The sequence below is a fragment of the Culex pipiens genome, chromosome 3 (assembly GCF_016801865.2).
Source record: "Culex pipiens pallens isolate TS chromosome 3, TS_CPP_V2, whole genome shotgun sequence".
NCBI lineage: Eukaryota > Metazoa > Arthropoda > Insecta > Diptera > Culicidae > Culex > Culex pipiens.
In genome coordinates, this window is record NC_068939.1 from 152,046,467 (window position 1) to 152,060,578 (window position 14,112).

Genomic DNA, 14,112 nt, shown 5'->3' on the forward strand with positions numbered 1-14,112 from the left:
GTACAATTTTCAAGCTATCGGCATTTCAATGTAAAATATTTCGGTTTTTATTTGAAGTTTTTTTTTTTTGCAATTTGAAAATACTTTACAACGAAAAGCACCAAGCAAAAATTACAAATCTCGAAAAAATATTGCGAATTCTAGAGAAAAACTCAGATGCCAAAATTGTGTGAAGATTCATATGCCGTCTCATCATAACTTTTTCGGTCAATTGTCAATATTTGAGAAATACTGGCATTTATTGAGAATTTGTATTATTTGGGCCTTGACTAGTCGGGTCCTTTCTGAATTAGGTTATGTTAATTTGTATTACAATCAATTAATTGAGAGAGCTAATGCATTATATTTCTGATGCAAATTTATTAGTATTTATAAAGCATGAAGATTTTTTTTTGTCAAAGTGAAAGCAAACTGGCTTAAGATTGGATCTTCTATTCAAAATCCCAATGAATCAAATTTAGTTGATTGAATTTATTTTGCAACCGCCACCAGAGTAACTCACCGTGTACAGCAAGGTCCAATCGTAGACAAATAATCCACAAGTGATAACCGGGCTGCGATGGAGCAATTGCTGCGAGAAAATGTTAAGCTGCAAGTAAATGTAGATTAACTTTGTATAGAAACTGATCCAGCATGGCTAATTGACTATAACCTCGTTTATAACCGCAGTGGACGTAGAACAGTTGATGGCCTTGTGGACGAGCACTCCAATGCGTTTACCCTGTGGAATTTTGAAGAAGTGAAAAATCAACAAATAAATGAAAGTAGTTTCCGAGCACAAAGCATTCTTAGTGACGCAGAAATGGTTTGCTTAGTTTCCAAGGATCAATCCCTAGGAAAAGAGTCCCTGGGTCCTTTTGCTTGTAACGCCCCCAACTAAAGAGCTACTGTAGCTCATCCTTCAATTGTTGCGATTGAGTTGGTGCGTGTCAATGCGGTTTCTCGGTAGCCGTCCATTAACCCATTAAGCCTAGTTACGCATTTGTAGTTGGTTGATTTGAACACTTGAATGTCCACGTTTTTTTTTTAATATTTTGCGTTGCTTTACAAGGTAGTTTAGATTGAATTTGCAAAAAAAAAAAAACTTAAATCAAACATACTTTTCAACATTTATTTTCATCACTTAAGAGTGACACCCTCAACCTAGGCTGAAATTACATCCTTCACAGAAAACTGTTATCCTTCCGGTTCACAAAAGCACCCACCAGCAACCGCTCCAGTCGCTTGACAATCACCATCATCACCTCGAAGGCCTGTGCGAGTCGTCAACCGCCATCCGCGTGGGACAGAACGAGCTCTCGGAAGGAACATTAAGCCATTAGAGTCCCGGGTTGTGTGAGTGAGTTCTGCGAAGGGGGCCTTCGTCTGCCGCGGTCTACAGTGGAACCTTTCAGGATGAAGAATGGCTCGATGGTCTAGCAAAGCGGAACGCACGCGTTGATTTTAATTTTCTCCCTCGTAGAAAGCGACTCGTCACGGGGCCTAACCCTTTTTACAGAGCCATGGTTATTAAGTGGTTGAATAGGTGGTGTTTGTTCTTTTTGGGGTAAATTGAAATTCATTTTGATTTTTTTAATCTGTTTGTTTATCATTACTTCGTTAAGTTATTGTTGTTGTATTTTTGTATTTTTGTATTTTTGTATTTTTGTATTTTTGTATTTTTGTATTTTTGTATTTTTGTATTTTTGTATTTTTGTATTTTTGTATTTTTGTATTTTTGTATTTTTGTATTTTTGTATTTTTGTATTTTTGTATTTTTGTATTTTTGTATTTTTGTATTTTGTATTTTTGTATTTTTGTATTTTTGTATTTTTGTATTTTTGTATTTTTGTATTTTTGTATTTTTGTATTTTTGTATTTTTGTATTTTTGTATTTTTGTATTTTTGTATTTTTGTATTTTTGTATTTTTGTATTTTTGTATTTTTGTATTTTGGTATTTTTGTATTTTTGTATTTTTGTATTTTGTATTTTTGTATTTTTGTATTTTTGTATTTTTGTATTTTTGTATTTTTGTATTTTTGTATTTTTGTATTTTTGTATTTTTGTATTTTTGTATTTTTGTATTTTTGTATTTTTGTATTTTTGTATTTTTGTATTTTTGTATTTTTGTATTTTTGTATTTTTGTATTTTTGTATTTTTGTATTTTTGTATTTTTGTATTTTTGTATTTTTGTATTTTTGTATTTTTGTATTTTTGTATTTTTGTATTTTTGTATTTTTGTATTTTTGTATTTTTGTATTTTTGTATTTTTGTATTTTTGTATTTTTGTATTTTTGTATTTTTGTATTTTTGTATTTTTGTATTTTTGTATTTTTGTATTTTTGTATTTTTGTATTTTTGTATTTTTGTATTTTTGTATTTTTGTATTTTTGTATTTTTGTATTTTTGTATTTTTGTATTTTTGTATTTTTGTATTTTTGTATTTTTGTATTTTTGTATTTTTGTATTTTTGTATTTTTGTATTTTTGTATTTTTGTATTTTTGTATTTTTGTATTTTTGTATTTTTGTATTTTTGTATTTTTGTATTTTTGTATTTTTGTATTTTTGTATTTTTGTATTTTTGTATTTTTGTATTTTTGTATTTTTGTATTTTTGTATTTTTGTATTTTTGTATTTTTGTATTTTTGTATTTTTGTATTTTTGTATTTTTGTATTTTTGTATTTTTGTATTTTTGTATTTTTGTATTTTTGTATTTTTGTATTTTTGTATTTTTGTATTTTTGTATTTTTGTATTTTTGTATTTTTGTATTTTTGTATTTTTGTATTTTTGTATTTTTGTATTTTTGTATTTTTGTATTTTTGTATTTTTGTATTTTTGTATTTTTGTATTTTTGTATTTTTGTATTTTTGTATTTTTGTATTTTTGTATTTTTGTATTTTGTATTTTGTATTTTTGTATTTTTGTATTTTTGTATTTTTGTATTTTTGTATTTTTGTATTTTTGTATTTTTGTATTTTTGTATTTTTGTATTTTTGTATTTTTGTATTTTTGTATTTTTGTATTTTTGTATTTTTGTATTTTTGTATTTTTGTATTTTTGTATTTTTGTATTTTTGTATTTTTGTATTTTTGTATTTTTGTATTTTTGTATTTTTGTATTTTTGTATTTTTGTATTTTTGTATTTTTGTATTTTTGTATTTTTGTATTTTTGTATTTTTGTATTTTGTATTTTTGTATTTTTGTATTTTTGTATTTTTGTATTTTTGTATTTTTGTATTTTTGTATTTTTGTATTTTTGTATTTTTGTATTTTTGTATTTTTGTATTTTTGTATTTTTGTATTTTTGTATTTTTTGTATTTTTGTATTTTTGTATTTTTGTATTTTTGTATTTTTGTATTTTTGTATTTTTGTATTTTTGTATTTTTGTATTTTTGTATTTTTGTATTTTTGTATTTTTGTATTTTTGTATTTTTGTATTTTTGTATTTTTGTATTTTTGTATTTTTGTATTTTTGTATTTTTGTATTTTTGTATTTTTGTATTTTTGTATTTTTGTATTTTTGTATTTTTGTATTTTTGTATTTTTGTATTTTTGTATTTTTGTATTTTTGTATTTTTGTATTTTTGTATTTTTGTATTTTTGTATTTTTGTATTTTTGTATTTTTGTATTTTTGTATTTTTGTATTTTTGTATTTTTGTATTTTTGTATTTTTGTATTTTGTTTTTGTATTTTTGTATTTTTGTATTTTTGTATTTTTGTATTTTTGTATTTTTGTATTTTTGTATTTTTGTATTTTTGTATTTTTGTATTTTTGTATTTTTGTATTTTTGTATTTTTGTATTTTTGTATTTTTGTATTTTTGTATTTTTGTATTTTTGTATTTTTGTATTTTTGTATTTTTGTATTTTTGTATTTTTGTATTTTTGTATTTTTGTATTTTTGTATTTTTGTATTTTTGTATTTTTGTATTTTTGTATTTTTGTATTTTTGTATTTTTGTATTTTTGTATTTTTGTATTTTTGTATTTTTGTATTTTTGTATTTTTGTATTTTTGTATTTTTGTATTTTTGTATTTTTGTATTTTTGTATTTTTGTATTTTTGTATTTTTGTATTTTTGTATTTTTGTATTTTTGTATTTTTGTATTTTTGTATTTTTGTATTTTTGTATTTTTGTATTTTTGTATTTTTGTATTTTTGTATTTTTGTATTTTTGTATTTTTGTATTTTTGTATTTTTGTATTTTTGTATTTTTGTATTTTTGTATTTTTGTATTTTTGTATTTTTGTATTTTTGTATTTTTGTATTTTTGTATTTTTGTATTTTTGTATTTTTGTATTTTTGTATTTTTGTATTTTTGTATTTTTGTATTTTTGTATTTTTGTATTTTTGTATTTTTGTATTTTTGTATTTTTGTATTTTTGTATTTTTGTATTTTTGTATTTTTGTATTTTTGTATTTTTGTATTTTTGTATTTTTGTATTTTTGTATTTTTGTATTTTTGTATTTTTGTATTTTTGTATTTTTGTATTTTTGTATTTTTGTATTTTTGTATTTTGTATTTTGTATTTTTGTATTTTTGTATTTTTGTATTTTTGTATTTTTGTATTTTTGTATTTTTGTATTTTTGTATTTTTGTATTTTTGTATTTTTGTATTTTTGTATTTTTGTATTTTTGTATTTTTGTATTTTTGTATTTTTGTATTTTTGTATTTTTGTATTTTTGTATTTTTGTATTTTTGTATTTTTGTATTTTTGTATTTTTGTATTTTTGTATTTTTGTATTTTTGTATTTTTGTATTTTTGTATTTTTGTATTTTTGTATTTTGTATTTTTGTATTTTTGTATTTTTGTATTTTTGTATTTTTGTATTTTTGTATTTTTGTATTTTTGTATTTTTGTATTTTTGTATTTTTGTATTTTTGTATTTTTGTATTTTTGTATTTTTGTATTTTGTATTTTTGTATTTTTGTATTTTTGTATTTTTGTATTTTTGTATTTTTGTATTTTGTATTTTTGTATTTTTGTATTTTTGTATTTTGTATTTTTGTATTTTTGTATTTTTGTATTTTTGTATTTTTGTATTTTTGTATTTTTGTATTTTTGTATTTTTGTATTTTTGTATTTTTGTATTTTTGTATTTTTGTATTTTTGTATTTTTGTATTTTTGTATTTTTGTATTTTTGTATTTTTGTATTTTTGTATTTTTGTATTTTTGTATTTTTGTATTTTTGTATTTTTGTATTTTTGTATTTTTGTATTTTTGTATTTTTGTATTTTTGTATTTTTGTATTTTTGTATTTTTGTATTTTTGTATTTTTGTATTTTTGTATTTTTGTATTTTTGTATTTTTGTATTTTTGTATTTTTGTATTTTTGTATTTTTGTATTTTTGTATTTTTGTATTTTTGTATTTTTGTATTTTTGTATTTTTGTATTTTTGTATTTTTGTATTTTTGTATTTTTGTATTTTTGTATTTTTGTATTTTTGTATTTTTGTATTTTTGTATTTTTGTATTTTTGTATTTTTGTATTTTTGTATTTTGTATTTTTGTATTTTTGTATTTTTGTATTTTTGTATTTTTGTATTTTTGTATTTTTGTATTTTTGTATTTTTGTATTTTTGTATTTTTGTATTTTTGTATTTTTGTATTTTTGTATTTTTGTATTTTTGTATTTTGTATTTTTGTATTTTTGTATTTTTGTATTTTTGTATTTTTGTATTTTTGTATTTTTGTATTTTTGTATTTTTGTATTTTTGTATTTTTGTATTTTTGTATTTTTGTATTTTTGTATTTTTGTATTTTTGTATTTTTGTATTTTTGTATTTTTGTATTTTTGTATTTTTGTATTTTTGTATTTTTGTATTTTTGTATTTTTGTATTTTTGTATTTTTGTATTTTTGTATTTTTGTATTTTTGTATTTTTGTATTTTTGTATTTTTGTATTTTTGTATTTTTGTATTTTTGTATTTTTGTATTTTTGTATTTTTGTATTTTGTATTTTTGTATTTTTGTATTTTTGTATTTTTGTATTTTTGTATTTTTGTATTTTTGTATTTTTGTATTTTTGTATTTTTGTATTTTTGTATTTTTGTATTTTTGTATTTTTGTATTTTTGTATTTTTGTATTTTTGTATTTTTGTATTTTTGTATTTTTGTATTTTTGTATTTTTGTATTTTTGTATTTTTGTATTTTTGTATTTTTGTATTTTTGTATTTTTGTATTTTTGTATTTTTGTATTTTTGTATTTTTGTATTTTTGTATTTTTGTATTTTTGTATTTTTGTATTTTTGTATTTTTGTATTTTTGTATTTTTGTATTTTTGTATTTTTGTATTTTTGTATTTTTGTATTTTTTTATTTTTGTATTTTTGTATTTTTGTATTTTTGTATTTTTGTATTTTTGTATTTTTGTATTTTTGTATTTTTGTATTTTTGTATTTTTGTATTTTTGTATTTTTGTATTTTTGTATTTTTGTATTTTTGTATTTTTGTATTTTTGTCTTTTTGTAATTTGGTTAGCATCCCCTAGCAAAGTAATAGGTTCCGTAACTACACAGAACGTAACAGGCTCAAAGCCACCACTAAGCAAACAACAACAGATCAGACGGTCTGGCGGCCGTGTTGTAATGACTATAATGGTGACGGCTGGAACTCCCAAGAAGAAGGCGGATTGTTTTGGGGTGGTGGAATAAAAGTCATCAGCAGATACACACTCACCTCCCGGGTAATTTTGCTCCCGACGGCGATGAAAAACAGCACAAAGAACAGATAGTACATGTACCAGATGAAGTTCAGCACGCCCATGTAGAACAGCTCGTTCCGATAGATGAACGCCCGGAACAGCCCAAACGAGCAGACGACACCGATGACGAAGCACAGTCCCACGCAGAACGTTATCTGTAATTGGAGCGGAACGGTTAGTGTACAGGATGGAATGGGTACAACGGGACAACACCGGGCGAAAGGAGTTATGTTCCGCATAAACGGAAATGGTCAGGGTCGGCCACAAGAACTGTTTTTGGGTAATTACTTTTGGGCGGGTGAATAGTACTTGGAAATTCAATTTGGTAAAACACGTTAACGTTCAAGTTTTTTTTGTCACTATGTCGAGACGTTGTCATTGTTTATCAAAGTTATTTTTTGTCGCATAACTGTAACAGTGACTTTCTTCGTACAAAATCGGGTTTTCAAGCCACAAATGCTCTTAAGAGAAAACTAACCAAATCCGAGCTTTAATTACAAATCAGAACCCACAGCATTGGCTTGATTGAGTGCCATAAAATTGCATTATCAGTGGCGTCCCCGTCGTCACCAACCCGTGGATTCCCGGAAGAGAGGGTGAGACGATTCACCTACCTGCACCGAGAAGCAGTAATTAACCAGCTCGACCACGTCGTTCAGCTTGTCGTGCAGGATCTTGATCTGCCGCAGGACGGTCAGCTGTTCCTTCTCGCTGCAGACGGCCGTCTCGGCGGTGTGGCCAGGAGCCGTTGTCGTCAGGAACCCCCCGGAAGTGGGCGTCGTCGGGAAGTACATCCTGATGGGAGAGATTGGGAGAGAGAGTGGGAAGAAACCTTAATGAGGGTGGTAATTGATGTCGGCTGTTTGGAAGAGGACGTGATTCCTGGCGCGTCCTCATTAGAGCATCGTTAGAAGAGTTGGACAACTCTTCTGGGTTGGGCTGGTGTCGTGTGGCGTTACCTCAGCATCGTGTCGGACAGGGCTTGCAGTCGTTTGCAGGTGAACCAGCCCAGGGTTCCGGCAGTGCTGCAACAGACCGAGTAGTGCAAACTTATGTACGTTGTGGCGAAAAAATACCAAACATTTGAGAAATCAGCTTTAGTCCAGTACATCAGCATGAGCAAACACGTTGGAATCGTGGAAAGGTGCATCATTATTGACGACAAGTTTCGATGACTCCTGTAGTCTAGGTCAGTTTTTAATAACTTCAGCTGGAGAAAAAAACAGATCATAAAACACTTCAGCTTTTTTCAGCAACCGTTGTAAACTTCACCTGCCCATCGACGTATTCAAGGCAACTAAGAATCGATACTATTTTCCCGGAAAGAACCATGCAGAAAACGGTGCAACAAATCGGTAAAGCGTAGTTCATACAAACAAGAATCACAATACTGCGATTCATCACAGAAGATTTCAAGTCTTCATCAACGTCATCTGGAACATATTTGAAAATAACCCAACTAATTGCTACAAAAACCACCACCACTTGGCACCAGTTGACAACCTTTTGCCAAATCTTCACCTTTTCGGACGTGTAAAAAGGTAACAACCCGATCAACTTGCATGCAATTTCACACGGTCGGAACGCATCGCGGGCGTTTTGAGCCATGGTCTGCGTTGAGTTGCGAACGAATCGATACTGAGTTAAGATATGAACGATTAATTAGGTGGATAATATGATTGACAACCGCTGCTTTTTGCGCACTGATAAGAGATTTGATTGACAGTGGCATAAGCTCTCCAGAGAGTGATACCACAAGGAATTGGTATATATTTCTGATTTGAATTATTTGGATTTCTGGGAATTTCATCAACAATTCCGTCTTAAGAAGGGAGACTTTTGAGGTTTTGTAATATTTAATCTAAAAGTACCTAAATTGCTATAGTTTGATATTCAAATGATCTAACTCAGCCAAGAATAAAACTTAAATCTACTTAGTTGATAACTCCAAACAGATATTGGTGATATTTATCGCCACATTGAACAAGTTTGTGATAAACGGCTTGTGATTCGAAGTCTGCTTCTCGATGGCCACCTTTCTGCAAAAGAAAAGAAAACTATTTTAATTACAGATCAACAATTTAATTAACACTGGAACGCCCAACGCATGTCCAACTTACACGGACGCCCAAGCCTCCCAAAAAAGGTGGAACGGTAACTTCAACTCGCTGGTTCTCGAGCATTACTCAACCAATCAAGATAATTCTTCTTTCCAGTGATTTGTTAGGATGTCTAGATGATTCTAGAACTTTGCAGAACTTAATTTGATCAAGTCTGTAATTTTTGCGATCAAAAACATCGTTCCAACTTTTTCAAAAAGACTGCCTCCGCGGAATTTTTGGCGATTTTTTTTTACACGCGAAAAAAAAAGTTGGAACGATGTTTTTGATCGCAAAAATTACAGATTTGATCAAATTAAGTTCTGCAAAGTTCTAGAATCATCTAGACATCCTAACAAATCACTGGAAAGAAGAATTATCTTGATTGGTTGAGTTGTGCCCGAGAACCAATGAGTTGAAGTTACCGTTCCAACTTTTTTGGAGCCTTGGGCGTTGGAATGTTAACGAGATCGATTCAGTTTTTCTAAATTTCTCCAAATTGGGATAGGAATTTCCCGACGCAAAATAATTTGCCGTTTTCTGCCGTTAGTGTGGTACAAATCATAACAGCAAGCAAATTGTGAATCTTGGTTTTAAAATGGATTTTTTTCTGGCGAATTTGTTACAAGTAAAGTATTGTTTTCGCTCATCCGTAATTTAAACCGAAAACAATTTCTGGTTGGTAAAATATGTGATCAGTTGGGATTTCAAAGAAAAAGTTTATTAGGTGCCCTGAAACAAATATAACAAATATTCGAAATAGACGAATATAAATATGAAAAACCACAAAAAATCAATTTAAAATCTAGTCAAATCTCTGAAAAAAGGGCATTTCAGGGTTAACCGAAAAATGATACTATTAAAAAGTTTCTCATTTTCAACGAATTCATGAAAAATGTTTTTCCGATGTCTTTTCTCTAACTAAGTTTAAAAAATCCGAAAAGTTTCAAAAACCTTCAAATGTCCCATTCATACAAAATTCAAAAATTACGTTTAATTATTATTTTTTATTTGTCTCGTCCGTGTGGATCAATCGGACCGTGCACTGGATTCACAATCCAGAGGTCGCCAGTTCGAATCCCGCGGCGAGTGCTCTAAAATTCTTTGTGTAAATATGGGTATTCGGCGTCGTCGCTCCGTGCCATACATTCATACATTTAGGAGCCCAGGGCGGCGAAGTCCTTGTAGATAAAAAGGAAGACACTAGTGGTTGGTACTAGCAATGGTGGCCGACAGCTTTAAAGTCAACTTCGTTTTTTATTATTTTTGTAACATTTTTCTTTTTGATTTTATTTTTTTGGGAAGAGGCACAACCAATTTCTATTGACCTAAAATTACAAATATAATTAATTTACGGACTTTTAGATACGCCTTAATATGAATATACTTTTGTTAAAAAGCAAGAAAATCTTACATTTTGTTTGCATTGAAATTTTTCAAGTTAGCTGTAATTGAGAAAAACTAAACAAAACCTAACATTTTAATGAAAAAAGTGTTTTAAAATGGATTATACACCTGTCCAGATGTTTTGCCATCATAAGTTTCCAAAATATCTATGTAGGGGAAAGTGGGGCAAGTGTAACAAGCTCGTTATAATCCATTAAAAACGTTTAAATATCTGTGGATTTACTGGAATCATCTTATTCCAGGTCTTGACTGAGACTTTGATAGAACAAGTTTTTAAAAAATTCTGTTTTTTAATGTAAAAAATTGATTTTAAATTTTTTGATTTTTCGTACGTTCTACTCAACTAGTGGGGCAAGACGAACAACCCGTTGGGGCAAGAGGAACAATGCATGAAAAAACATGCTAATTTACTAACAATTGAACTATTATCACTTAGATACATCAGATTGGGATGCATTTGAAACGTTTCTTTCATTTTTAGATTAAAAAATTATATTTTACAAAAAAAATTACCGTTTTTACGAAAAAAAAATATTACTTAGATGATAAATAGTAAATTTTCATGATATTATTAAATAGTGTATGGACAATTTTTTAAACAATTGATTATCAGTTTTTAAGAACTTTTATGTAATTTTTTCACAATAAAATATGTTGCTGCAGCAATTCGTATTTTTTTCCATACTAAAAATCCATATGGTACACTTGCCCCACCTAAACATTTTTTTAAAACTCTCTACAAAAATAAAAAAAAAATCATACTTTATAATACGTGCAAGTCATTGGTAGGGACACTACTGATCTAGGAAAAATAGCATTTTGATAAAATGAGCCTTAAAACGAACCCTAAGCCTTATTTTGTACTTTCCAGATATTATAAGGAAACAAAGGTTTTGAAAAAAAACTTCATTAAATGTTATGCCCCGTGGCGTGTACGTCGTTTTGGTGGTTATGTGGTAGTAGAATCAGCTAATTGCATTGCTAGCAACAATTCCTCATACTGGAAATAATCAAAATTGTAAAAATTACGGCCTTACTAGCGATTGTTACTCTTGCCCCATATGGTCGTCTTGCCCCACCTTCTCCTGTTGACGAAAATTTTATTTTTTGCGAAAAATAAAATTTTTGCGGTGCTGTACACAGGAAATTCATAAAAAATCAAAACATTTTTTAACAAGCCCAAACATGCTTAATATGATTATCAATGCAGAAAATTGCATTTTAGCTTGTTTTCAATTGATTAGACTTCAATTTTCATGTAAATTTTGAAGTTTTTTGGAAATTTTTTTTTTTTGCCCCCTGATTATTACCACCAATTTTGAAGGAGGGGGGGGGGGATAAATATACTTTGAAAGATATAGTTTGAAAATATTTTGGTTTAAAAATATTTGAATCGTGCTAATTACCAAAAATAATGCCATAAACCACATATTCTTAAATAAATCCATTGTAAAGATATAGATTAGTATGCATTTTTATTTCCATTTTGCAAAAAAAAGCCTGCAAAATTGTTGGTTTTTTTCCAGCAATGTTCTTTTTTCCAAAATGGCTTCTTTTGACAATAGTTGATAAAGAGAAGTTTAAAATAATCTTTTTTTCTTAAAATGCAGCTCAGCAATTCACCCCGAAAACAACTGGGACTCCGTGGCCGAAATAATTAGAACCGTTTTTTTTGCTTGGCTATTACGGTGACCTACGCCGTGTTTGGGTGGTTCGATGAATGGCCATTTTCGCGGATTTTCGCAAAAACCACATTTTTGAAAAAAAAGTGTAACTCCTCGCCATTTCAACCGGATTTAGCTGTCTTGGACAAAAATGGCAATTTTTTGGGCAACCCTAACACGGCTTAGGTCATCCTAATGGCCAAAAAAAAGCGGGTCTAGTTATTTCGGCCAAGGAACCCCCACTCCATTTTTGAGCCCGATCGGACGCTTTGTTACTTTCGAATCATGCTGTTTTCGGGGGGAATTGCTGAGCTATAGAAAGGATAATTTCAAAAAAGAAAACTGTGTATATCCACCTATCCCTCGCTTGGTCCTGACCAAAATCAAGCATAAAGCTGTCAAACCAAAACTGTTAGACAAAAAGGGTGTGACTACCAATCCCCCTAGCAGACCAAAGATATTGGTAAACAGCAATTCCATTTGAAAAGAGCCTAAACCGAAAAAAAGTTCTCCGATCGGGCTCAAAATTTTTCTGGGGGTTCCTTGGCCAAAATAATTAGACCCGTATTTTTTTGTTTGGCCATTAGGGTGACCTACGCCGTGTTAGGGTGGTCTGAAAAATGGCAATTTTCGTCATTTTTCGCAAAAACCTCTTTTTTCGAAAAATCATATCTCCGCGCCATTTCATCCGATTTTAGCTGTCTTAGACGCAAAAGAAAGGTGATGAGTTTGGCTGTTTGGAAAAATAGTACGAAGTTTCAAAAATCTAGCTTAACATTTGAAAAAGTCGCATGAAAACTTAAAATGGCTTTTTGACCGTGTCTGGACCAAAGAGCCTATGTCTGAAAATATTTTTATCGGATTCCTCGGAAAATTTCACATATTATTATTAAAAATTGGCGATGTCAAACCGTACGTTTCCGAGATATGATTTTTTGAAAATAAAAACTGAGTTTTTCGACGCGCCACGCGCAAAAACGGAAAAATGACGAAATCGACAAAAAATCAACTTTTTTCACTAAAACTGCGATAACTTGAAAATTTCAGCGATGACCTATAGATATTTGGGTATCAAAATTTTCGTAATTGAAAGACGCAACAGAGGTTTTTGCGAAAAATGACGAAAATGGCAATTTTTCAGACCACCCTAACACGGCGTAGGTCACCCTAATGGCCAAACAAAAAATACGGGTCTAATTATTTTGGCCAAGGAACCCCCAGAAAAATTTTGAGCCCGATCGGAGAACTTTTTTTTTTTCGGTTTAGGCTCTATTCAAATGGAATTGCTGATAATCAAATTTGGCTAAAACAATGTTGCTAAAATAATATTTTGTCAACTTCGACGCTTCTGTGGAGCTTAAAACAATAGCATATCGCTCATAAAACGATTCAATTTATCGGCTTCTTGTAGAAAGCATGTAAAGTAAATGGATGTACAGTTTTTTTTGTTTACTTCAAATTTCAAATAAAATTTTCGGTATTCTCCTGAAGAATCTTGATATGCGTAATGCAGAATTGTGATTTCAACTACCGATATTTTTCAATGTATAAACTTTTTGTTCTTCATTTTTGTAAAACATTGTTACACTGTTAAAAATTAAAAAAAAGTTCCTAATAATTTAAAAATGGGAAAAAAAATCCAGGTTCTTCCGTTAAAAGGTGTCAATTTGAGATATCGTCAGCTGTGTGCTATCTTGTGACATAGACCATTTTGGTCGAAAATGAGTTAATGATGACGTTTTGCTATACTTAGCAAACACTACAAGATGCTTTAACCCGATTTTGGGAACTCGCTTCCGTTTCCCGGATATAGCAATACACACTTGTGACATAGACCAATTTATCATCAAAATGATCGTGCACACTTGTGACACGTCATACATGTTGTTGGAAAATGTGGAAATTTTTTCTTGTTTTTCACAAATTTATGTACACACACACACTTTCTAAAGGCAATGCCATCATTTGTTTTTGAAAATATACTGATTAAGTCGGTTAAACTATTGATTTAAGTCCATTTTAGTTTGTATGGAAATTCTGTGCACACTTGTGACACGTAGTGCAATTTTACTTTCAAAACACACTTGTGACACGTGCTTTTCAGATTTTTGATTACATAATTTACTGTATCATTTTGTAGAGAAAAGGGCGACAAATAGGAAAATAATTTAATATCAATATGATCAGCAAAATTGATGTTGATAAGAAAAAGGGTTCGTTTGCAGACTTTTTAATTCATTCGGGTATTTTT

General features: G+C 28.7%; 1 protein-coding gene across 3 annotated transcripts in view; it reads right to left on the reverse strand.

Moving 5' to 3' along the window:
- Positions 1 to 442: 442 nt before the first annotated feature.
- LOC120427304 (uncharacterized) overlaps positions 443 to 14,112 on the reverse strand; it is a 92,827-nt gene continuing 79,157 nt past the window's right edge. For 2 of the 3 annotated variants that reach the window (XM_039592157.2, XM_052709459.1), the window contains exons 2-5: positions 7,306 to 7,486; positions 6,667 to 6,846; positions 653 to 721; positions 443 to 589 (exon numbers count right to left, since the gene is read on the reverse strand). In XM_039592157.2, the coding sequence (XP_039448091.1) occupies positions 458 to 589; positions 653 to 721; positions 6,667 to 6,846; positions 7,306 to 7,486 (562 nt within the window). In that variant the 3' untranslated portion in view covers positions 443 to 457. Of the gene's footprint in view, positions 590 to 652; positions 722 to 6,666; positions 6,847 to 7,305; positions 7,487 to 7,650; positions 7,902 to 7,963; positions 8,534 to 14,112 lie in introns of those variants that run through there. The other variant, XM_052709460.1, reaches the window with a different exon arrangement.